Below are 26543 nucleotides of genomic sequence, written 5' to 3'. Positions count from 1 at the left end.
AAAATTGTCTATTTTAGATTTTGTTTTCAAAGCTTAATGAACACCTTATATTTACAAATCAAAATGTTCAACTTACTATATGGTCTCCAGCTAATTTGGCACAGGACCGAACATTTCCTGAAAATGTCTGTCATCCATCTTAAGAATCTGCTACTATAAGTCTAAGATGTAATGAGACAGAATAGAACTAGTGAACAGAATTAGTTTAAGTAATAAATGTTTAATCAAAGAATTTTACATATTATTAACAGCATTCATTTGGCCAAACATCTACATGGTTGTAGTATCCTACTTGTATATAAAGTGGGAATGTATCAAGTATAGACTATGAAAGTGCAAATAACAATTCAAGGTTAGAGTAATTTTTTTACATTATAAAATTAACAGGTTTACAAAATAGTCTTGCCAAACTTTATTTTTGAATTGTAAAGTCAATGACTATGGTGTTAAAATAAGTACCAAGAAAATACAAATTTAATAGGCTAATCTCATGCTTGTAAGAGTAACACGGAAACAATGGATATACTGCACAACCTAACCAAATTACAAAAAACCAGAACCCACAAACTTCACTATCTTCACAGAGATCACTCGTACATATCTTACTGTAACTTTGCAAGACATCTCAATGCAATACACAATCTTTTTTGAGAATCCTTCTATTCAGAAATTACAATTCAAGGAAGCTATGTGAGTAAAACAACTTCCAGACCCATTCATGATGATAGTTCATGAAGAACTGTTTTAGTTGAAGGATTTTATACCACAGAACAATTTAAAACAGGTATTTTTCAAAGATGTCCAAAGATTCATGAATATGTCAGGCGTAGGGTGGCTAAAGGAAGTTGGAAAATTATTTGAGACTATTCTATTCCATTCTCTCTAAAGATGCCTGCAAAATGAATTAGACTTTTATGGGGTAAGGGTAAAATATTCTTATTTCATTTTTTACTAATATGAACCTTGTGACTGCAAGGTTCAAAAGCTGGATTTGCATGAATTAGTTACCAAAACACTCACTTGAACTCATAGTAATCAATACATAAACTTTGCTATCATGACACTTGCCTGTACACACTCAGTGGTAATAAACTTTTATACCATATCAACAAATCTCTGGTAAAAGTTAAGCAAAACTTAAAATGGAGTGTATGTAATTTGCTCATGTTATGACAAGTTTTGATTATATGTAATTAAAACAGCCATTTCAACAACTTACTCTAGTTGTAATTACATACTGTACCATTGTATCTCACTAACTGTAGATTGATGCTTTTAAGCAAATCTAAAACCAGTATTTTTTTTTTTCACGGTACAACAACTAGGAAAAGGGTTTTTTGTGGTGTGGTTTTTTTTTAATTATTATTTTTTTACACTAAACAGTAATCACACAGCAAATGAATATTGTGCAATTGAACAAATACCTAGCAGTGTTTTATTTATGCAAAAACACTGACTGAACATTTAGTTATCTACTGTAAAGGCAAGGCCATGGGTGGTTTTATGGAGGTCTTTGCAATTAATAGCATAGTTACTCCAGAACAGACACTGAATTTGAATTACTTGTTTAACTGTGGCAACTATCCAGTTGGGTTAGGCAAAGGCACCGTAACATGTTGAGCAGAATGCGTTATCTGAACTTTAATTGTGGGACTGGCTAATATATGAAAATTCTGTATTCCTGTATTTTTATAAAATGTTATCATTAAAAGTAATTGCACTATTAGTGCACAGAATGCTTTGTAGAATTATGAAAACAAAGAACTATGATTGCACTTCCATTAAAGTGTCTCTTAAAATACAGCATAGCTGTTGCTAACTCACTGTATTTTAATATTTAAAATAACTGTTTAACAGCAGCATTAGGTTTTATTAACTTAAAGGCTACATTTAATTAAATGCAGTCACCATGGCAACAGATGCCAGTTAAATTTAGAGAAGCAATGTTACCCAGTGGTTTCTTTCACTGCTAAGAACTGTGGGATTAGTTTGACAGAGTAACACTGCATTGTTTCATTAGGCTACTGCCAGCTAACTATTCACAGTTTGGCACATTTGGACTGTAAATAGACATGAAAAAATCTTTGATTTTAATGGGAAAGAATATCCCCTAAAACTTCTTCCTGGAGCAGTACTAAAGAGAAGCATTAAATACCTCCGTTCACACTGCTAACAAAAATGAAAAATGAGTAAGGAAAAGTTATGGAAAACAAAAACAAAATGCAAATGAATTGCTAAATGTTATTCTGGTAAAAGACTGGGTTCTAAAAAACAGAATAAACTATTTCTTAGGAAAACCAACCAAAATAAATCAGTGTAAGCCTTTAATCCATACTTTCAAGTTAAGGATCACCAACCTAAGGCTAAACAGATGCTGCATTGTATTAGGAATGTGGAATACAACCTACTTATTCCTTTTTCTTGAGAGCAAAAAGGCAAGTACTACCTAATTAAATGCAAAGGATATTCCTTGAAAGGTTCACATTTTTATTAAGAACTACAATTCAAGAGAACTCCTAAATATCCGTTGTTACGTCAGTGGTTACAACTGAGCTGAAATTATGTGGATCAAAGCCGCCATAATGCTTATTCCACATACTGTACCATCTGTCATCACCATTCATTTACTCCAGATTTAGTTTTTATTCATACCAGATGCACGTGTTCAATCCATTCACTTGAGGCTTGAGGAGTCTGACTTGAAGTATCTCCTGAAGCATCCAGGGTGCTTGTTACCTCCCTGTTACTATCACCACTTTGTGATACCGTTTCACCTGGGATTATGTTTCCTTCAGAAGTGCTTTCCTCTGTTTGGGTTCCCCTGCCTTCGTTTTTGAGTGCATCCTCAAATAGTGCATGCTCTTCCTGAGGCTCCAGCCCTGTGTCTCTAAGATGTGGTTGCCCTGCTGATCCATCTTCAGTACTGGGTTGCTGTGATTCCTCATCCGTCTCTGTACTTGTTGAGGGGATCAGAGCAATACTCTGTGGGTTCATGTCATGAAACCAGGCCATAATGTTTCCAAGTAGATTTTCATTGGTATTGGGATCTTGACTGCTGGAATCAGCGTCACTAGATGTTGAGTACAGTCCACTTCTTGTATCGCTGCAGGGGTGTGAATGAAGACGATCAGCTGAAAAGGGATCACTGCCTGCGCCTAGTCTCATCAGGCTGTCACCAAGTTCTAACAGCTCAGAGCTGCTCAAAGCGCCTCTTGGGTTATCTATACTTATGGGAGCAGAGTCCAGTCTTGTAGGCAAAGAGGTACCTATTGCTCCTAGAGACGCCTCGTTGTTTAGAAAGTCTCTAGTTTCTTCATCTATGGCCAAGCCAGATTCTTGTAATGATAACTGAATAGCTAGCAGGATGTTTGGGTCATCTTCATCCAAAGAACTCAGAGCCTGTGGAAATACATAAGGTTGCTTTCAGAATGAAACTTTCATCTTGTTACATACTCTGGATGAAAAGTAATTTGGGCTCAAATCTGAAATTCAGTCCTTATCCCTATATGTCATTTATCAGAATCAATTTTTACCAACACAGTTGACAACGGAATTTAAAAGATGACTATTGTTACATCAGCGATTGTTTTGCAATTCTTACCGGATCGGTGTGAATGCATACTTTGTTGTCCTGGATTCTCCCTTTCTCATCGGAAAATTAAGAAAATTTGCAGAGAGACAAAATGACACAGAAAAGCAGGGCAGAGGAGGGCAAGCAAAGCAGAGAGAATGGAAAAGAGATTAGGGAAGATACCTGAAGAGAATCCTGGTTTTCAGAGCGACTGACAGGGGTATAGTCATGAAGCGAAGAGCTGTGCAGAATACCCATAGAAGCTGAACTCACCATGGAGGTGCCATGTCTTCTACTACTGCCACCTTCCTGAGTGTCTGTTTGGGCAATTGAAACAAAAACGGTTGAAGAACCAGTGAGGAAGCCTTCGCCACTATTATTTACTGACAGAATCTCTTCCTTTCTTTTAGATTCCAGCTGTGTAATTTCACTCCTTTATTCACTCTGAACTGAATAATCCAAAACACTCCTTCCACACCAACTCTTACACAGTGGCAAAACACCAGTCCCACTGTTTTTAGGAGTGACTGCCTGGTTCATTTGTGCCCTTCTGCGCTCAGTGCCCTTCCTCTCTTTGAAAGGATGGGGTTTGCCATCAGGAGCATAAGCCTGTTGGCAGGAGGGGCAAAATGCTTCTAAGGCATGTACATGATTTATGGAAAGTCCTGAAAAATACTGCAAATGGATACAATACAGGATGCATTTACAGGTGGATTACAACCAAAAATTGCACATTTCTCTGTTCTTTCAGCTGTAATGTTAACATTACATTAATTTTTACCGTAACATTGCAACACAATTAAGGGTAGAGTCGTTACTGTATACCTCAGCAATCACCGACACTGCTGTCTTCTTAGAACAACTAACAAAAAATAGAAGTAAAATGCAATTTCCAGAAAAAACTGCTCTGTAATAAAAGTAAATGCAACTCTTTTTGATTTTGGAAAATGGAATTTTCCACTTCAAAACTCAAAATGAAATAAGGTGAGACAAACTAATTTTCTCTTGCATGCTTTAACAGTATGCACTGGTCATCACTACAATATCCAAGTGTTCAGTCAAATTCTAGTCCTCAAGCTAAAAAAAACGGTTTTGCATTTTGCTTGTAATAGGAAAGGACCAAAGCTCACCAAAATTCCTTTTACCATTTCTAAAATAAAGAATGCATTTGTTTATTTCTCCTCTGTAAAGGATTTCTCCTTTTGTTTTTATAGGACAAGCTATGTATAGGAGTTATGCTCATGAGACACAGCGATGAGATTTTGTGCAGCACGGCTTAGAGACCGAGCACAGAACTGGCAGCTCTGAAGAAAGAGTGTCACAGTATGATTTTAATTCAAGCTATTTTTGTACCTTTGCAAAAGCTCCTGGCAGAACGGAGACAGCCCAGGCAGCCAAGTCACAGTGACCTTAAGGGACTGTGCTGCTGCTCAGAAGAGCAGCATGCTGGCAGTCGCAGCCCATGCCAACTTGTTTCCTGGCTGTCTTTGCCAAACAGGAGTTATGACTATCTTCCAGCAGGCAGGTAGAAGGGGAACCCTCTTCTACACTCTTTATGCACAACTGGTCCTTTTAATTGGTGTAGAAGTGCTGGCACATGGATAAGACTGTCACATGAAGTATGTGCCCTTCGAAATTTCTTCAGAAAAGCAAACCTGCTCTAAACAGCTGAGGAGATGTTAGTGGGCAGATCAACACATTTCTCTTTAAAAGAGGAGCAGCCACAATGAAGTCAGCAACATGTCTAAGATCACATACAAAAATGCAAAAACAAGCCTTTATGTTGTATCCTGGAAAAAACAGCAATGTATTTGAAACTTCTTTAAAGTGCATCCACAGAAGAACAAACACTGTGGTCACTACTAGCAATTTCTGAAGTAAGAAGAGAAAAAACCAGCCCCAGAGAGGAACACACCTAAGGTACTCTCACTGGGGTCATCAGGATCCGGAGTATTACTCAGCAGACTGTGCATGTCTCCACGTCGACGCTGTCTGTGCCTCCTCCGATACTGAAATTCAGCATATTCCTGCATAAACCAAAGGTTACAAAATACAGGGCAGCATGCAGTAATATTTTTCTGATGTAACAAGCACCACATTTTTAGAAAAAATGTGTGATTTTATATGCTTATTATAAAATCACTTGTTTTCAGAAAAATAAATTGCAAGTTATATCATGCAATGCTTAACATAAAATAAAAAAAAAAATCTCCAAGGTAATCCTAAATCTGTAAAATAATGAATTAGCACAGAAAAATACTTGACGTATTACCGACATTTTAATACTTGCAATCTCCGTTTTTAAAGAATTCCAAGAACACATTTTTTATTTAAAAGCTTTGATGCCAAATTTTATATATGCACACATTGACACATTTTTTAATAAATAGGTACCTAGTGATTTTAGAACATAAAAACAATTAATCTGAATTAGACCAAAAGATTATCTCAGAGTCCCTGCTGCCAGAAAACTGCCTATAGAAAATAACCTTTGGAAGACTATAGAAAGCTGGCAGACATACACCGGGACTTGTTATACTTTTCCTAGCCTCCAGGACACTGTGGCTCAAGAACTTCTCAAGCCACAGCTGATACTCTTCTACTGAACAGTTTTTGATGGATTTTTATTCCATGAATTACAAATCTCCTCTATTTTCCCCTAACTTGAGCTGCTAACGAGCCCCACCATATGGATTTGAACTCTTGCAGCCTGTCGTTTCTCATGTTGTGAGTATTTACCAAAGACACTTTATATAACATTTATGGAAAAGACTAATTTTTGACCACATCAAGCTAACATCCAAGGGTTAACTATCTTAATACTTGAAAATAAATGTTTTGATTTCCATACCTTTCCTAGTATTAAGAGACTAATTTTATGCTTGAAGGTAAATTTCCAGGAATGTTTTTTGGTTAGTACAGCTGCCACTGAACCTGACTGTGTAGGTGAGATCTTTCATTAATTTCAGTTATTCATTTACACAAGGTGATAAAAATATACATACAGGTACTAGCTCTTCTTTTCAGAAAAGAATACTGCTGTTTATTTCCCTGAGCCCCAAGCTGGGAAATCTGTGATGCAAAGGCTACATTTGGCCAGATGAATTGGGGAAGATATAGGGAAGATAACACTACCATTATTTTTCCTTTCTTACATTAACTCTTCATCTTAGAATATCTCAACATCTAAAGTATTTAACACTTAAATCCAGAAGTGACATTTCTCTTACACAATGACCTTATCAATTTTGATGGTATTACAATGGTATGCTGTCCTCCCATGAAGTGTCTCAGACCAACTTCTTATTCATAATGACACACGCATGCCAAAAAGAATAGTCACAAAATCATCAGTGCGGGCAGATTATTATGTATGCAAGAAGATCCATGAAAATTGCAGGAACATAAAAATAGCTGTACTGGACCAGACAAAAGGTCGATTTAGCCCAGTATTCTGTCTTCAGCAGTGGTTAGTAGTAGATGCTTGTTAGCCTATGGAACAGCATAAAAACCAGGGCAATCATGAATTGATTCTTCTCTAAAATATTCTTCCAGCTCCTAGGGAGCTTGCGGATTTCCTAATGGAAGGTGGTGCCCCAAACAACAGAAAATCAAAACTTGATATGGAACAATATAACTCAATGATTTAAAAAATATATAATTATATCACTATGAATAAGACAAGGAATAATGGGAAGTGATCACTGAACACTAAGATTTATTAATCATATCAGATCTTATCTTTCATCTGTTTGCAATAAAATAATAGATTTTTCCAACAGCCATTTAACTTTTGATTGCTGTTTGACCTTTAGAAAGATACCTCAATTACTACTGTTAACATTTTATTTCTGATTACTTGGAGCAATTTTATACATGTGAGCAAAAGAAGTTTTAATTTTGTTCAGTAGGAACATCACGGTTTCACTCAAAGGTCTACAACAAGTAGTGTTTCTTGCTAAAACTAGTAAGATTTTTTTTTCTGTAATAATTTCATATACACAGTCATTCTACCACTTGTCAGTAAAAGTACAGCTCTATGTAAAAAATTTTGTAGTGAAATTCACTACAGTAAACAAAGATGACCAAAATTTTTACAAAATTCCTTTAGCATAGGTGGTTGCAAGTATCCTTGATAGCTACACAGCAAAGAAACCAACTTGAATCATACAGTGCCACGTTTAGGCAAATCATAAAAACTCATAAGCAATTTTCTAAGCACAGCTGCAATGGCACCTATTGCTAATCAGCTTATCAACATATTTCTTACCAGCTTTTTCTCATAACCAGTTCCACTGATGATAGAGTAACATCACAATGAGTTTGATATTATGAAATGTGGAATTATTTCAAAAGAAAGGACTAAAGGAACTAGACAGGAGAAGCAAGTTGATATTCTGTAGAGCAGCAAGCTATTTTCTCATCAGCATGATGCTCACCAACAACAATAGCAAAGGAAATATATAGATAAAGTTCATGGAGTTTTCCAAGATGCTCTAAAATGACTAGCTAGAAAGAAAACAGCACCAAGGAAATGCTGAAATGAAGTTTCCTTCCTAACTGAATGCTTTAATCTAATGTTCTCAAAATATTAAATAAAAATTAAGATGATAAAAGAAAGCTTTACAGGAAGCTTCTCATATTTTAGTGCAGAGTCTTGAAAATTATTTACTCTTTCCCATATATAGATAGTGGAATATTCCCTTTAAAAATGATAATTGTCATTTTTGGTTAAGTAGCAGAAGTTCATCTCATTTGAGTATGCAATTTCCATCCTGCTTCAATGCATAAAAATAAAAAGAAACATTTCAAAAGGCTAACAATATTTAGTGTATGCCTGTACGTTTTTGTTAAGATTGTTACAGAAGGATGGAAATTTCTTAAGACTTTTTGTCAAATTCTACTGAACTGATGTTGCATTCAAAAGTAATCTACACAATTTCATATATTTACTACTTGAAGGTTCCCCAGCACATAGACACCAGTTTATATACAATTTTAAAACTGGTTAGCTTGTCTAATGTCACCTTAAATAACTACAGTCAGGTTAGAGGCGTTATTTAGAGTCATTGCACTACTGGCTATGCATATATTTCCTTCTGTTGTGAAATAAATAAAATGGTAAGCTTAAACCAACTTGAAATGCTTTGAATCAAACTAAGGAAGCTCTTCATGCAGATTGCAATCATACCTGTGTTTCTCGAATATGCAGAAGTAAAAAAAAATAAAAACAAATAGTTTACCTCAGGGGATGCAAATCCTAAATACTCCCAATCCCACGTTCCACCAGCAAAGCTATAGAAAAAAGAGATATACCATAAAGTTTACAAGTAGAACAAAGTATGAACAACCTCCAGAGCTTTAAAACTTATCAACATCTTAAAAGTAGTGCAATTGTAACTCTCTAAACTTAACAAGTCTTCTGCTTTAATTCTTACTTCAAAATTCATTTAGAAAACCATGAAATTAAATTGCTGACTATTCCAGAACTGCTTGATATTTTTAGCAAATACTCATAGATTTTTGGAGTGTACCATGTATTTAGTTATAATCTTGAAGGAAGAAAGTGACATGGAAGCCATGGCATCTAATCACTAATATATCGCTGATGGGGAAGCAATTTAGGTTGCGACATACAGAGCAGTGATTCTCAAATATGTTTTTCCTCAGTGAAAAGCTGTAATTCCACAGAGATCAAACGCCCAAGAAAATGTCACTACCTGGTGATTTACAGCCACCACATTTGTCAGCTCCGCTTTACCTCACCGTCAAAGAATGACAGTGGTTCACCCACTTTGGCAGCTATGAATGACCTTTTTTGACGTGCCCGGTATTTTGTTGGGGTTACCTGCGCCTGGGTGCTTCCGGGGAGTCTGCAGGAGCAACGCCTCGGGCCACAGAGGCCAGGAACTCCTGCCGCTTCTGCTGCACAAGACAAGCTGCGCGGATGATTTTATGGCGAGGAGTCCGAAGGTAAGGCCTGTTCACTTTCTGTGCAAGGTCTTCGGTGACCATTTCTAGGTCTGTCTGCAATAGTTAATAAATACAGAATAAAATAATTTTATAATGAAATGAAAACCAGGCAGAGCTCTACACCATAAATACTGAGCAGAATGATATCCATTTTCCTAGAAATACCGTTTGAAATACCAAAATACCCCAAAACGTCTGCCCTTGTAGCCTACCCTTTTACTGACCTAAATGCTGTCCTCCAGCTTGGAGCGGGGCTTCCCTGCACTCACACATACTGAACATCTTCAGGGGCCCTAAAGGAAAGGAAAGGAGGCAGCAGCCCCTGCCACTGACGCCACTGCCACCCAGGTACTCCCCCAGCTTTGCCCCCACCCACTTGTCAGACACATTAGTAGGGAAAGACAGGAAAGAGGAGCTAGGGAATGAGATGAAGACTGAAGCTAAAATGGTATCTTCAGAAAAAAAGGTTAACAGTAAATAATACTCTTTTTTTTCTCCTTCCACCTGCCTTTATCCCTTTCTTTCTGCAGCAAAGTGTTGTTTTTCATTCATTCTAAAATTGAACTAAAAGCCACTGTGTTACAAAGTAATCAAAGTGCATTAATTTTCCAAGCTTGGTTACAAATGCAAAGCAAGTACATCAGTTTTACACCACAAAAATGGCAAAAAGACACTGATAACTAATATTACCAAAAAAGTAACATTAGAAGAGTAAAATATATGCATGTATTACCTGCATAAGTTCAAATATTTCTTTCTTTGTGCTTTTAGGCTCCAAAAAGAATCCATATGGATAAGAACACTTAAGAATGCGTCGAGTTTTTAGAAGTTCTTGTACTGCATCTTCAATGAATGTAGTATCAGGACAGCCTCCCTCAGCTGCAAGACGAAACAAGCATTGTGAGAATATTTTCCAGCTGATGGCAGCATTTCTTTTAGTGTTAAGAGTTTTCCTTGCAAAATAATAAAATTAACTTGCATGTCAGTTAAATATTTTGCAAGTAAACAGCAGCAGATTCTCAATGACTACAAAGTGTTCTTACTAAAAGAAGAAAGCACAGAATATTAGCTTCTCCCTTACTAATCCTACTTTCTTCTTTAGTCTTTGGAATAGATAAGATTTGCTGTACATTCAGCTTTCATCCACTGCTTATGAATTCTAGTACTGGAGAGATCACATTACACAGTGAACTGATGTGAGCTCTATCCAAAAAAAAAAAAGGTTTAGCTATAACAGAGTTGATTTGATTTCAAATCAAATTCACAGATCACAGGAAATACTTACTTCCACTGAGAGCTCTACTCAACTGCTCCATCTTTTCTTTGGCTGTTTTTAGTAGGCGCTGTTCTAACTAGAAAAAGAAAATAAGTAAAATACAGTAAGATAATTATTTTTGGATTAATAAAATAGAAACTAAAATCAGTAAAAATGGCTTGACCCACACCTGGTAGCTAAGTTCGTGGTTTTTAAATCTTGTGTAGTAGTGCATAAACCTATCAAGCTCTTGAAATCTCCTATGCTTCTTTTCAGCCTGGAAAATAATGGGGAAACAAAAGAAACAAAGATAAATCTTACAATTTAATTTAGTAATCACCATTAGATATAATTACATAACTACGTGCTTCTGTTCTCACTGTTTGTAAAGTACTGTACACAATGCTGATGAGTGCCATATAAGTAAAGAGACAAATATAATTTTTAAAATTCACAAGTCTTCAAACACTGTAACTAAAGAGTTGATACACTGTGCGCGCGAGCTATTTAACCAGACTTTCCAAATGCCAAAATTAAGGCATGCCTGCCGTAGTGCACAGCAGCTAACTACTGTACCAGCGTGCCCGCTTCACAAAAGGAAGCCATGGCACAGAGAAGTAAAGTGACTTTACCTGAGTAAAGTCAGCCAGTGGTTGTTATCAAAGCCGAAAGCAGAACCAAACCTTATGTTTCCATCCACAAATAAGCAGTGTTTTCTTTCTATCTCTTTGATATATTTAAGGTTGTGTTTTTCCATTTAGGACTCAGGTTTGGAAGAATTTTGATTAAACTTATCCTAAATAGAAAACTGCAGACCGAGCACTATTTTTCACAAACACACACATGCATTTGTTACCTCTACTGTCATCTCCTTGGACTGTTCCTCTACATGTTGAATCACCTCATAGCGAGTGCATCTGTAATAGCCTCCCGTGGAAGAGCTGTGCTTCTTCCATTCTTCTAAGCATATCCAGCAAAAGTCATATTTGCACTTCAGAAAAAAAAAGAATACGGAAAATAAAGAAGCAGCCGATACACTGTAGATTTGCAGTTATGCGTCATTATTCCTCCATCATTCTGAGTGTGCTTATGGTCAAATCAATTTCTGAGGAGGCTCCTTCCTATTTCACCTACTAGTACAGAAGATCTGGGTTATCAAACCATGTCAGTCATAATTTTTGTTCCTTGGATTACAAGGTTGTGTTGGATCTACAAGTTAAGTTTTAGGTGGGTGAAATAAGTGAAATGATAAATTCAGCTGATCAGGCCTGTTTTGTTTTGTTTTTTTTTTTTAAAAAAGACAGTCTCATTTTTTAAGCGACACAGAAACTGTTCATAAGAAAGGCTGTTTTTTTTTCCCAATATCAATTAAAACACTGGGATTAGCAGTATTTTTGTCATGTGGTGTTCCTGATGCAAAATATTAATAGCAACTACCAGAACATAAACATTGAAGAGTGATTACTTCAAGGTGAGCCTTTTCTGTATCGACTGAGTAAAGAGCTTTCAAAATAGGTAACACCTTTCAAGGAGACCTGACTTATCCAGGCTTCTCTACATCAGAGAAGATCAAACCGTATTAAATATTCTCAACTCAGCACTGAGTTCTCATCTAGTTTATTTCAAAATAATTTGGAGCTATTTATAGATGGATCAGCAAAAGACTTTATGACTTGGTGAATTCTGCTTATCTGTTTTACAGACAAGCAAAGAAAAATCCTGAAAAAATGAGGCAGAAGTTTACATTAATTAATGTGAAACCATTAAAATTATTATTGAAATTCGGTAAATTATGTTGCGTTTTTTGTTTCTTTGCTAAGTTTAACCTTTCCAGGAATACCTAGTCCATACCAGATGTGTTATCACTAGTTGTTTTATACAATCAATTAGATATATTACAGGAAGAAATTAAATCTAATTCTTGCATTGTACTTTTGCTACTTTTGTCTCACCAGTGGTACTGATTTTCTTCTAAAAAGCAATGCAGACTAGTGTGTTTCTTCTTGTTATTGTGTTGCACCTTCTTTGTTTTTAAACGTTTTTTTGAAGCTGCTTGCTTATACAAAATGATGAGTGTTGAGAATGAAGTATGAAAATTGTATACAAAAGTGTTACGTATCACTGCAACATTTGCCTATCATTCAAAACCATTCATATTCATTGTAAGAAAAAAATCATTACAAAATATTAAAAAAGGTATGAAACAAGTTGTTTCACAAGCAACAGAATGAATAAAGTTTGACTTATTATGTGTATATGCTCCTACTGCAATAATCTCACCTCTCCCAAATTATCTCCATCGATGACCACTCCACCATATATATCTTCTAATCTCTCACATCTCCAAAAGCAGCCTCCAAAACCCAAGATGCACCCAGTGTTCCCAGACCCTCCTCCAACACCTCAGTCTCATTGAACATTCAAAATCACATCATCTGTTTCCACACATCTCCCAAACCCTTGAGCTCTGTTTTATGCGCCTTTATGATCACCTAGCCATGCAGCAGCATTGCCCAGGCTTAACAAATCACATCTGCTGCCTGGCCGCCATCTGAGCCGAGCAGAAGAGGTAATTGCTGAGCAGGTAACTGCTGAGTAGGTATGTCAGCCTCTCTCGGTGGCAGTACAAATTCTCTGTACCACACAGCTACAAAGTTTCATGAAACTTGCAGTTATTCAATATCTGTGAACCCTGTCCTGTTCCTTCGTATCTGGTTCAAAGCACCCAGAAGGTGAAAAAAAATACTACTAGGAGGGGAGTGCCAGGGAGCAGGACTGCCTAAGCCTTGTCTCCTTAGAAACTGGGCTCATAAAACAGTTCCATGCCTGCTTAAATACAAAAACGTGATTTTAGGAGTAAAGAGTATCCTCCTCTACACCAAGGTACATTCGAGCTGCTAAGAGGCAGTCATAGCTCATCACGTAGTAGGCTTGAGCAAAGGCAGCAAAGGCAGAAGCTCTGTCACAGACCCTTACTTCAGTGGAGGAAAAGATACGTGAGGTGACCACCACATCACGTGTCTGAGCCCTGTAATGAGCTTGAGGATACTCCTCCTCTCCTTCCTCACTAGGCTGAGGGGAGGCAGCTTCTGTTTGCAGAGATTTCTCCACCACAAAAGGAATCTGACTGTTTTAAGAATACTTTAAGCTGTTTATAAGGTACAGCATCAAAGAGAACTGTGGTTGTCAGCCAGTGCCTCAGAATGGTACTGAATTAAATTCTCTACATTCAACAGTGTTTAAAGGCCAAAGTCTTCCCCAGCCCAAAGCCATACTTTTGTTTGATTGAGATGAGCTCATTGGTAAAAGCTCCAGCCAACATACCTTTTACAGTTTTTAGCATTATGGAATTTATGAGCTCTTTTAAAAATCGTTTAAGGAAAAAAAAAATAAAATCAGCAAACTTGGCATAAACCCAAATAGAGGAGAATCTGTTCTCTGCTGCCACAGACAAAACCAAAGAAATGACACCAAAAAAAAGCCAACACATATCACAGAGTCAATATGTGATGACAATATTAAAAAAATGGGATCGGCATAGCAATGGAGAGAGACTAATGCATTTCCAGAAAAATAATTACTTTCTGAATCTCTTGGCTTTTTACTGGAGGCCAGCTACATCAAGTGTGTGCTACTTTCTTATTTTTAATGATGCTCCTCGAAGAGGTATTAGCTGCAGTTGTATAAGATATTTCTGAGATAAAGAAACAGTTTTCTAAATATGCTGCTTTTAACCACATTGAGAGAAAAAGCATTCTCAAATGATACTGAACTCATGGCAATTTTTTTTTCTATTTCAGTAGCATAGTGCAAACTCATGACTAATTTTTTGGCTGCTGTCACCAGTTAAGTTTCTTTTAGAATTACTCTGCTGTCTTTTCATTCCTACTGATCAATTTCTGTTTACAGTTTTCCATTTAAACTTCTCTGTTTTGTAGTTATGTTAGAGAAATAATGCAAAAGAAAAACGTAGTAAGGCAAACCCTTCATTAAAGCTTACTATTCCTTAAAATGTTTCATCTTCTGCCAACTAAAAATGTTCTTTCGCTTCTACATTATTAATGGTGATTAAACTATCGTTTCTGTTTCCTTAAGTTTCATACTGTATTGCCAGTAATTTTTAGGTGTTTATGACATTTTCATCATTAGAGTGTTCACCTGCCAGCCAGCTAGATTTCACTAAATATTAAACATTTCCTAAATACCTGTAACCCGCCATTTGCACATTACCTAATTCTTGCAACAGGTTCCGTTAGATCTCAGGCATAACATTTCAGCAGTTTTGGACATCAGTGCTCCTAAAACGTATACATGACATACACAACCTGAATTATGGTTTCACAACAAATAAGATGAAAGGTCTTCCTTACCTTTGCACATTGCATGTGGTTGCAGCCCTCATTCTTCTGAATTGGAGATTTGCAGTTGGCACATGGTTTGGAGTTTGTTAGTAACCACAGGCAGTTGGCAGCATCTTCATATGCCTCACTCACTCCCACAACTTTTTGAGGGTGACAGGAGGATGTGGAGCATGCAAAAACAGAGAAGTTGAAATTGTACTTATGTAATTTTTTTGTGAAAATCAGATTAGGAAAGATGTATGTTTACCCGTTTCTTGACAGAATACCTTAATTCTTCACTATATATTTCTCACATAGAAAAATATACACATTTTCTAATTTATACATATTATATATGTAATACTATTCACACACTATTTCTACATACTTCCACACATGTGTTTCCATACAGATCTATATCTATTATATATGACGTTCATAATATACAAATGAGCAAATACATACATGAGAAAAATTGGCACAGTTTGACAAAGTATGGTGTATTTTGCCTCTTTATAAAATTTTCTATGCTTTTCAGAATATTTATAATATATTATGGACAGGCTCTAAACTATGGTAACCAGGTTAAGTTAGTATTTATTCAAATTACTGCTAATCTTTAATTTTTTTGTTAATGTTGACCAAGAAAATGTCTGTCCTGTGTAAACTCAAACTTTATTAGGTTTTTTTCAGTAAAAGTTATTTATCATTAAACCACCCCCCACAATTCCCTTGCAATTCACCCTCCACCTTATCTTGGCCTGAATTAGTTTTAAAGCACACAACCAACCACATGGAATGCAACTTATACAGAAGTACAGACTGGGCTAAAAGATTTAAAATTGCCCAGGACAAATAAAGTTATATTCAGGAATAAATCAATTAATTAATGAAACAATGCTGTAAGAGGATGGAATGAGTCTTGTATGCCCAGACTGAACCACATGCACATTTATGGGGAGGAATGGTTTATGAAGAAAAAACAATCTACCATAGTGGTGCCTAACATGCAGTTAAAGTATGAAGTAGCCCCTCATTCAGTGGTTTAATTTTCTTCTCCTTTTGCCCAATTTTTCAACCAATGTAGAGTTTTTACTTAATGCAACTAAAACATCCTTCTAAAACCAAAAGATAACAACAACAGCAAAAAAAATTAATACCCCCCAGGCATGACTCTTACGTTCTTCTGGTTTCATTTCAGATATTTTCTGTAGCCAGTCCTTCCAGGTTTGGCAGTCACAAGGTTCATGTGCTTCACCAAGACATTCCCTGAAAATGAAGGTGTATACACAATTATTTATCATTTAGACATTTAGAACTGAAGTTAAAATTGGTTTGAGCTAAAAACCATGGAAACTTAACAAGACATGCTGAAACTTTAAGTCAGGAAGATACAAAGCCATCCAATTAACATTATTTTAAAATACTCTTAGACTACTTGCTCACAAGCATAGATGACCATTATTAAGATTAATAAAGAATTTAAATGAGACAGGAAAGGAAAAGAGCTTTTTAAAATTACAATCTGAAATAAATCAGCCGGTTTAGAGTTTATTTGAGCTATGCCCAGGTACTATTTTAGTGCCACAATAAGTGCTAGTGTAGATTCTGTGATAAAGGTAACGAGAATAAAGAAATCATCCAAAACTAGGTAGTTTGCTATAGCTGAAATGCATTTTATGTAAAATTACTTGCATCTATTCAATTGTAATAATTAATCTTTAACTAGATCTAGAACAAGGTCCAAGGCCTTCAACACCAGCACTAAGTATTTATGGATGTTTACTCTTTCATCGGAGCCTCTTAAATGGGGCTTTGTTACATGAACACAGTGGAGAAATGAGTCCCTTGAGCTTCTCTTGAAGTTACTACTAGCTTTAAGGACGGCAACCACTACTACACAGTGGCAGATACATGCCTTTCAGATGGTGCTTCGGTGCAGATGTGTCAATATGGACTCTGGATTTGTAATTACTCTCTTTTTAACTGGATCGGCAGCAAACAGCCTCAGCCATCTGCCACATCAAACAAAACAATTCAGAGGGAGTATATTTCAGATGGGCACCAGCTGCATCAGAGCATACACAAGTTTTCTGCAGATCTGATGGTGACCTGCTCTCTACAGTGCAGATTCAGAAGCTACATCAATACTCTTCTGATCGCTCTTGTCCACACCTTAAGCAGGAATGCAGGAACAAAGAAATGGTGATGGCAACATTTTCAACTTTCTTCCCACTATCTAGTCTGCTATCAAACAAGCTTAAATTCACTACACAAGGATCTCTAGTTCTGAGATACTTAAGATCTGGAGCTGGGAAAGATGGTACTGGAATGAATAACTAGTCTGTAACAAGGCAATCTCAGCCCTGGTTGAAAACTGACACCTTTCACTTCTGTGGGACAGTAGTACACTTTAATCACTGACTTCCAGGGAGTCAAGACCTCTCACACAGTATTTGTTCCCAGAAAGGACTGAAACTAGCAAAAATTAACAAACTCAGTTTTAAGTTAAAAACTGATGAGTCAATCTATTACTGAGACAGGGTGTCATGGTTTAGCCCAGCCAGCAACTGAGCACCACGCAGCCACTCGCTCACCCCCTGCCCAGTGGGATGGGGAGGACAAAATACAACAAAAGGCTCGTGGGTCGAGACAAGGACAGGGAAGGATCACTCATCAAGTATGGTCACAGGCAAAACAGACTTGAGTTGGGGAAAAAAAGTCAATCTAATTTGTTACCAGTCAAATCACAGAAGGATAATGAGAAACAAAGTCAGATCTTAAAAACACCTTCCCCCACCTCCTCCCTTTTTTCCCGAGCTCAACTTTGCTCCTGATTTCTCTGCCTCCTCCCTCTGAGCGGCGCAGGGGGACAGGGAATGGGGGCCATGGTCTGTTCGTCACACATTGTTTCTGCCACTCCTTCCTCCTCAGGGGGAGGACTCCTCGCACTCTTCCCCGGCTTCAGCATGGGGTCACTTCTCACAGGAGACAGCTCTCCATTAACTTCTCCGACATGAGCCCTTCCCATGGGCTGCAGTTCTTCATGAACTGCTGCAGTGTGGTTCCCTCCCATGGGGTGCAGTCCTTCACTGACACACTGCTCCAGTGTGGGTTTCCCACAGAGTCATGGGCACAGCCACATACTCAAGTGTGGGGTCTTCCATGGGCTGAGGTCTTCATGAACTGCTCTAGCATTAACCTCCATGGGCGGGGGGGCCGCCTGCCATCTCACCACGAGCTGCAGGGGAATCTCAGCTCCGGCACATCTCCTCCTGCTCCATCTTCATTGACCTTGGTGTCTATGTAGTTGTTTGTCTCACATCGTGCTCCTCTTGAGTCTTGATTTAGGGAGACAAAGGCTCTTGGCCACCGTTGCCAGGCTGTGGAGAACCAATCCCTGGCCCAGGAGGCTGGGGCAAGGCCCACACCTCCCCCCTCTCTCCGCTGCAGGTCCCACATGGCACAGCTTTTTTTCCTTCTTAAATATGTGTCTCGGTTTCTCTGGGATAGGATTACAGAATCAATTTTCTGTTCAGAGAAGCTACATTTCTAAAGTAAGCTGCAGTTTTAAAAAGACTGTAGCATCCGATTTGGTGACAACAAAATTGATAAGGCACTTGTTTTAGTTTGTAGCTAGCCGTGGTATGCAGGTATCTGTAAGGCTCAAGGACTTTCCAACTTGTCTTTTGCTAAGGACCCAGATGTTCAAAGAACCTGGGAGGAGCGTGGCCAGGGTGACTGACACCTAAAGTGGCAAATGGGTGTTCCATACCATGTAACGTCATGCTCTCTATAAATTGGGAAGTTTATCTGGGACAGGCTCTCTTGTTCACTGTCCTTCACTCTCTCCACTCTCCTCCTCAATGGTCACTGACCCTGGAGGGTCTCGCCAGTGGTTCTGCTCCTGTGGCCTAAACGCTCTCTCTTCTAGGATTGTGGTTTCAGGACTTTCCTGCTCTGGGATCACTGGCCAGGAACAGGCTGGACACTGGCCAAGGCGTGGTGAGCAGCTGAACGGTATATCATTTGTCTGTATATATTATTATTATTATTCTTTTTCCATTTTATTTTATATTATTCCAATTATTAAATAGTTATTATCTCATAGATATTTCAAACCACAGGTCTTCCTTCTCAAGCTGGCTGTTTTTTAGCTGCGGACACAGGCTAAACATAGACAATATTCACGGAGGTGCTGACTGGCTCAGCCTTAGCGAGAGATGGGTCCAACTTGGAGCTGGGGAAGCTTCTAGCAGCTTCTCACAGGGGCCACCCCTGTAGCCCCTCCCCTGCTACCAAAACCCCACCACACAAACCCAACACAGGGAAAGGCTGTGTCTTTGATGTTTTCAAACTTGTAAATTTGTGGATTTTTAATGAAGTGCAATCATACATATATATCATGTATCTATATCTATATGATAGTCACAGCAGAGTGTTAAAACTCAACTTCTCATGGAAGTTGTTCTTTCCTCAGCCCATGCCAAAACAAGGATTTTTATCCTGGGATATCATTTTAATGGAGTAAGAGCATAGAGCCTATTGCTCATAAAACTTTTTATGAAACAAAGTTGTATTTTGGATAGACACCCTGACAGCACTGAATGAAGGGAACTAACACCAAATGGCTGAGATGATTAACAGTATCAGCCTCCCCAGATTGCCTTCCTCAATACTCAGCAGGATGATTTATTTGAAGGTGTAGTACATACTTAATAAAATTGTAGCAAGTTTCAGTAAGTTAAAGTTAATGGAAGGGCTAAAAGCATCATCCCAAGAAGAATGGAGTTCTGGATTTTCTTTCCCCTCATGATAATATTTATATCATATAATGAATTTTAATCAAAACAGCAAAACACTCTTGCAACTTATATTTGGCTTCTCAAGTGCACCTGAAGAGATGTCTCTCCCACAGAATGAGACTCTGCCCCTTGTCTCCACCTAGGATGAAAGGAGTGAAGACTGACGGTGCAAAACTAAGTGTGCACTGCCTGTTACGACTATTTTCCAGAAGTGTCTGCTCTCTACAATTCCTTGTGCTTCTGAAACAGCGTGAAGGGGTTCTAGTATGTCGAACATATCTGATAATACACATATGTAGGATTTGTGCACAGTTTTCATTTGTACTACATTTAGATATCTCAGAATACTTTTTCTGAAGAATAGCATTTTATGTTTGTCACTACAGGTTACATTTTGTTGAAGGAGCTGTTAGTGGTAGGTAATGAAAAATGAGTAAATTCTAAGGAACTCTCTATTTAAGAGGAACATTCCTACTTCCACTTAGGAAAAAAAAAAAGAAATTGCTCAATAGATTCAGAGAATTTTCTTGCTTTTATAAGCAGGAAGGCTATAGATCTGAAAAAAGCAAGTGATTATCTAGGAGTTGGTTGGGGTTTTGTAGTACATAAATTCCAAATTATCTCTTACTAAATGCAGTATCAATTGCTATTACAATGTCTAAGTTGTAGATTACCTGGGTAAAACTTGCAGATCTGACATAAGTATGGAACTGTGAGATGTGTTGATTGAACTTTAAAGATATAAAGCAAGCTCCCTTTAAGCATACGGTAACGATGAAAACCCTCTGAACTGAGAATACACTTTCTTTCCTTTCCCAGAGGAACTCATTCATTTATGGGATTTTTGTACTGTAAGACTAAATGATTGTCCTCAGCAAATGGTTCTGATTTACAGTACTGCAGGACGCTTTGGTTGCTAGCAGAACTTTCTTGTCATTGCTGAAACTCTTCATTCACTTTTGTAGGGATGAAAAAAAAGCCTTGGAAAGGCCTTCTTGGACATTTTGCTGCTAAAATGAAGTCTCTTTCAAGACCTTAATGTTATTTGCTTGTGAAGTATCTTAAAGCATTAACATAGAAAGAACATTCAGAAATATTATCAGGAAACATAAAAAATATATTTCTCATAAAAATTAGGCACTCAAAGGACATTTTCACACTCAGAGAACATTCTGGGACGCTAGTACATTCATTCCATGTAAAGGAAGCAGAAGCTGCCAAAGTCTGAAGGATCATGTCAATATTACAATTAAAGTGATCTCAAGCTCTGTCCTTCAGGTTAACGGAAAAATAGATTCTCTGTAATCAGAAGCAAGGATGAGAGGATGGTACTTTCTTGTGGAATAGTACTAAGGTTTGTTATATGTTCACTGGTAAAAAAACATTTTCTGGTTTGTTTCCACAGGATTCATTTCTTTCTGAGTTCTCCATCCATTGTGAACAACCTCTTTCCAAGAAGTTGTTTTATGGCTTTTGTCTACTTTCCTCTTGTTCCTTCTTCCTTTCTATTCATATGGGGAAAGAACTAAAATCAGAAGCATCTTTCATAAAGAGTCAGGATCTCTTCTTCTTGCATCATGGTTTCAATTGAGAAATGAAAAGAAGGATTACTCAGCTTGTCTGAATGTCTACACTTTGCTTGACACTTTTTGATTTTCCAACAGTGAAAAGGATGTCCCACTGCAATAGTCATAAAATGTCAGTCTGATAGTCTCAAGGAACTAGGATAGGGCTTTGCTCTGCACTTCAGAAAAATATCCCACCACTTTTTTGCTTTTGTTGATACTGTTGTCTTTTCCTTGGAAGTGCTGAAGATGGGCAATCTGAGGCATGTTTTTTAAATATCTTATGGCTTTTTACTCCTTCTTGAGCTTGTATTCATCTTAAGACTCAACAGAAGACAACATAAAGAAAAAGTGCTGATCCTAAAGTGAAACAATGATTGGAGTGATCCTGCAAAGAGAACAGCTATGTATGAAGCAAAAGGTTCTCCATAGTCTTGTTTAAATTCCAGCTTCTTTGATACAACTCTACCAAAATTCAGAAAGCGCTAAAAATTGCTGACTTTCTGTGCTACCGTTCAGAATGTGCCATGTTTCAATTATACTACAACTATCCAGAGCAGACACAAAACTCCCTCCACCAATATCCCGCTGCTTCTCTGTCCCCTCAGAACAGAACATCATAACACTCCATATCACTGTTTTGCATCTAACAGAGCCAATAATGACTAAGACAGTATTATAAACCTTTGCTGTGCCCCAAAATACTAAAATATTTGTGCACATGAGGTTATTTATCGCATGGATACAGGATAGTACAGTCATATATCATCCCATACAAATTTTTGTTGTATGCTTGGTTCTAAGTGGGACTTTTAAATTAATCCTTGGAATAGCAGTGACTGAGTTTATGTAGATGTAGACAGGCTTCTAGTACTAACCAGCAGAAAAGATGTCCTTTTCCACAATCTACAGCAGGGGCTTTTAGCATAGGGAAGCTAAGTGTATCTGATCCTGTTGAATTTGATCCTTGTCTTGTTAGCCTTACTGCTCTTTCACAGCCCGGTATAGGACACCATTTAATAGCAGGATTATTTTCAACAAAGGCCTGTGGGAAAAAAAAAAGGAAAAAAGGAAAATACTTTACCACACAGAGTCAGATTTCATCATTGATATAAACCAACCTGTATTCAAAATCTTTCTTTGAAGGAACAAAGCAAGAAAGCATAAAAACAATCTTGTAGCTACTTTGATAGGCTTTTAAAAATAGTTATAAAAAGGGGATAATTTAATCTCCACTTTAAAATTTTTTTTTCTTTTTTGAAATAACAACAGTGCTCCAGACTTACACTAAGATGCAAATGACTTACATCCCAAACAAAATGTTCCAAGTATACGTACGAGTCAATTCTTTACTGTAAAACTTCTTACTGTAAACTTCTATTATACATGCACTGGCAGCACACTCATTAACAGAACTGTCTCTTTTAATTGAAAAGAATTAAAACCTTATTGATTAAAATGAAAATCCCGTAATATATCCCACCCACAATAAACTTGAAATCAGAACTAGACTAACTCAGGAATTTACCTCCGATGTTTTTTGGTTAATGTACCAGGTCTTCTTTTGTAAAACTTACATCTAATAAATGAGGAGGAAAAGGTACTTTAGCTACTTTGTTTCAAATCTATGCTGGACACCAGCCACTTGAAATATAAAGATGTGAAAGATTAATCAGATCTGGTCATTTAATTTGCATCTTACTGTGTAAGACTGTTACTGTGTATTAAAGAGACTTGTCACACAGAGAAAGTATTGTATTGATAATAAAAAAATATTTCTCTACTTTCTTTTGCCCTGCCACCACTGATAAAATAGCACAGTATCTCAAAGACTAGTTCATTACTACATTAGTATAAAAGAAAAAAGTGAATTAAAAGCTTGCTTTTATTAACAAGTTGCAATGATGGAAATAAACACATTAAAAAAAATCAAATAGGAAAACCAAATCAAGGTTTTCCTACTTCTCTTCCTATATATAGCACGCATATCAAGCACTGGATGGAAAAAATATAAGTAATTCACTTGTACTAATAAATTTTTTAAATGGAAATAGGTACTATTTCTGAATGTAAACAGCCCTTTTGTAATAAAAATAATCCCAAAACTCTTAAAAATTTGAGACTGCCAACACAAACAAGTCTGGCTGATTAAAAGCTTCATATCACATATTATGAACATTAGTTTGATCAAATAATTTTGTTAATACTGCATCAGGTTACACATTATGGAAGTATTGCAATTGTGCTTAAGGAATAAATACAATGTTCTTTTTTCTCAGTGGTATATCAAACATTGATAATATGGTATACAAGACAGCGAATAATTGGTGTACACATTAATTTATGAATTTCTAGTTGGAAAGTTACTGACATATTGCAGCATTTCACATAGAAGTTTTAAGTTATTTTTTATAAAATGAAATACAGTTCAAGAGTACAAGAACAGTTTGATAATTTACCTTAATGTCAAATTGAAGGTATCTTTTGTCCATCTCTTTGGAAACCACACTTTCTATGATGTCTACAGGCACAAGCTGGAAACAATCATATGCTGGGCAAAAAATGTTGTGAGCTTCACCCTCTTGAATTTTCAGATTCAAAAATCTGCCAGAATTTTGTCAGTCAGTATTTGTGAATAAAAAGTAAAAATTAAAAGGCTGCTGAATACTTTATACTAGGTTCAAATATATTCACATTAAACAATTTTTAAACAAAGAATAGGAAGTATCCCTTTCTGCTCAAAAGGGCTACATATTTGATGAACAGCATAATTAAAAAAAATAAAAGAACACTGTCATGGTTCAAAAGTGAGCACCATCAGCTATGCTTAGCCCTATGTGTTTGTGGTTTCCATCCTTGTCATTTAGCAGAGCGCGCTGTGCAATGTTTAATTAAACTGAGCATTACTTTTAACTTAAATCAGAAACGGAACATATAAGTGTAATTAATCTAGGAATTAATTTGATATGCAATTAATTTTTACAACTGTGCTAGTCAAATAGGTCTGCTCTTCGAAACAAATTTCCAAATTGAGACCTTTATAGTCCCTAGGCACCAGACTGCAAGACGGAACAAGCTCAGAAACCTGCTGAAAGCTGGACTTTAACCAACAGTGCACAAAGTTGCATAGTTTAAAAGCTGTAATTTCCTTACTAATCTGACATCAAGGATGATACACATCTCATTTAACTTTAACCATCTAAAGGACAGGCAGTTATTCTAAGTTAGTCACCTGGGATCCTTTAATAGTTAAGGTATATAATAGTTAGGTGACTTGCCAATTCATCCCATCTTAGATTCGTATCTTAGAATAGCGTAACTCAGTCCTGGCTATGCTCCGAGTAACTTGGAAATGACTGGCTCAGAAAGATGAATCCCACCCTTAGGTGTGTCACCGCAAACACATGCTTGACATTGAACTGTAGCTCTGAGTGCATGCACAAACTGCAGTACTCATAGTCCGGCACCCAAATTAGAAGCACCATGTCAAGCCAGTGATCTCTTGGCTAACTTCTACATTGCTGCAAAACAATGTGAAAGACAGCAGAAGCAGGACTATTAATTTTCTTGCCACTGGAAAGAATTGCCTTCTAAAAGCTCATATGGAAGAGAAAGTGCTCTTCCTTAACATAGGAGAAATGGCGTCATATAAATTGGGCTGATGTGCAGTAGGACTAGGTGTGCTGATAAAGCACCATAACAAGACATTATAGTGCTACGGTTCAAGTAGTACAATCTCCTGAATGGGGACGAAGATGAATATAAAGGCACTGCATACAGATATAATTATTCCTGAGAAGTATGATTAATATTGACACTAGCATAATTATCCAGGTCTGAGTTTTTTACTAGCATGACTATTCTGACTCTAAAAAAATTATTTAAGTAACAAGAGCATTACACTAATAGATCTTTTAAGCTAAATCTACTCCTCAGTTACTAACTGTCCTGGTTTTAGCTGGGACCGAGTTAGCTCTTCTTTTTAGCAGCTAGAAGAGCTCCATGTTTTGGTTTTACTCAGAGGCTCGCTCTGAGAAGAATGTTGATAGCAAGCTGATGTTTGTGGTTGGACGTGAGACTCCAAGGACTTTTCAGTGTGCCGGAGTGCAGAAGCACGGCGGGATAAGGGGGGAGCATAGCTGGGACAAGGGGGCCACGACTCCCCTTGTGATTTGTGGTGGAACTTAAGATTGAGGGCCAAACTGGCCAATTAGTGTTCCATATCATGCAGCATCATGCCCAGTATAAAAGTGAGGGTCAGCCGGGAAGAAGGGCTTTGGCGCTTTGGCTCTTTTGCTACTTTTGCTCTTTTGCGCTTGCTGCGCTTTTGCTCTATTGCCTTTTTTTTTTTTCTTTCTCTCTCTCCCAGTACTCCCACTCTCGGAGTACTCTCTCTCTCTCTCTGCCCCTCTCTATTTCGGGGCCTCGCGTTCATCCGGGATTGCAGCTTTGGGACGAGACGGGCTTCGCATACGAGGGGGTGGTGAGCATCTACCCTGTGTATTAAATCATCTGTATTAAATTGTTCTTATCTCAACCCACGGGTTTCCTGTTTATCCTTTAATTCTCTCCCTCATCCCCAGGGCTGGGGGAGGGTGAGTGAACGACTTGGGGTGCGGGGGGGGAGGGTTTGGTTTCTGGAGCGGCCTAACTCACGACATTAACCCTCAACATAAGAAAGCATTTTAATTGCATTTCTGACTGGAAATGGATTTATGATGCCTAAGTTCAGTGTGCTAAACTAAGAGATGGAATTAAGCATATGCTTAATTTAGAAAGTTACCACCAACACCACACACACACTGAGCAAATCAAGAGTGGGCTCATCTCTAACAAACAAGCTTGAAACGTTTGTTAAGAGTCTTGCTGAATCAGGATGAAAACAAACACTATATAAGCCTAAAACAGTTGACAGCCACTTTGAGTGACAACCAACTTAAATATTTGATAGGGTCAAACCAGCAACTCTTTGAAACCCTAAGAGTACTTCAACATTAGGTGTTTACGGTGTCTGTCCTTTGCTCTTCAAAATGG

General features: G+C 37.4%; 1 protein-coding gene across 4 annotated transcripts in view; it reads right to left on the bottom strand.

Moving 5' to 3' along the window:
- Window positions 1-1449: 1449 nt before the first annotated feature.
- Window positions 1450-26543, bottom strand: part of ANKIB1 (ankyrin repeat and IBR domain containing 1) — a 102172-nt gene continuing 77078 nt past the window's right edge. For 2 of the 4 annotated variants that reach the window (XM_086614304.1, XM_086614307.1), the window contains exons 8-20: window positions 23969-24113; window positions 22388-22554; window positions 16320-16408; window positions 15170-15300; window positions 11656-11790; window positions 10990-11076; window positions 10830-10896; window positions 10278-10423; window positions 9420-9598; window positions 8815-8866; window positions 5487-5598; window positions 3755-3888; window positions 1450-3399 (exon numbers count right to left, since the gene is read on the bottom strand). In XM_086614304.1, coding sequence (XP_086470430.1) covers window positions 2647-3399; window positions 3755-3888; window positions 5487-5598; window positions 8815-8866; window positions 9420-9598; window positions 10278-10423; window positions 10830-10896; window positions 10990-11076; window positions 11656-11790; window positions 15170-15300; window positions 16320-16408; window positions 22388-22554; window positions 23969-24113 — 2197 coding nt within the window. In that variant the 3' untranslated portion in view covers window positions 1450-2646. The remainder of the gene's footprint in view (window positions 3400-3754; window positions 3889-5486; window positions 5599-8814; window positions 8867-9419; window positions 9599-10277; window positions 10424-10829; window positions 10897-10989; window positions 11077-11655; window positions 11791-15169; window positions 15301-16319; window positions 16409-22387; window positions 22555-23968; window positions 24114-26543) is intronic. The other 2 variants (XM_086614306.1, XM_086614305.1) reach the window with 2 other exon arrangements.

The sequence above is a fragment of the Tauraco erythrolophus genome, chromosome 7 (assembly GCF_009769465.1).
Source record: "Tauraco erythrolophus isolate bTauEry1 chromosome 7, bTauEry1.pri, whole genome shotgun sequence".
Classification (NCBI taxonomy): domain Eukaryota; kingdom Metazoa; phylum Chordata; class Aves; order Musophagiformes; family Musophagidae; genus Tauraco; species Tauraco erythrolophus.
Note: the sequence above shows the minus strand (reverse complement) of the source record. Positions and strands in the feature narration are given on the sequence as shown.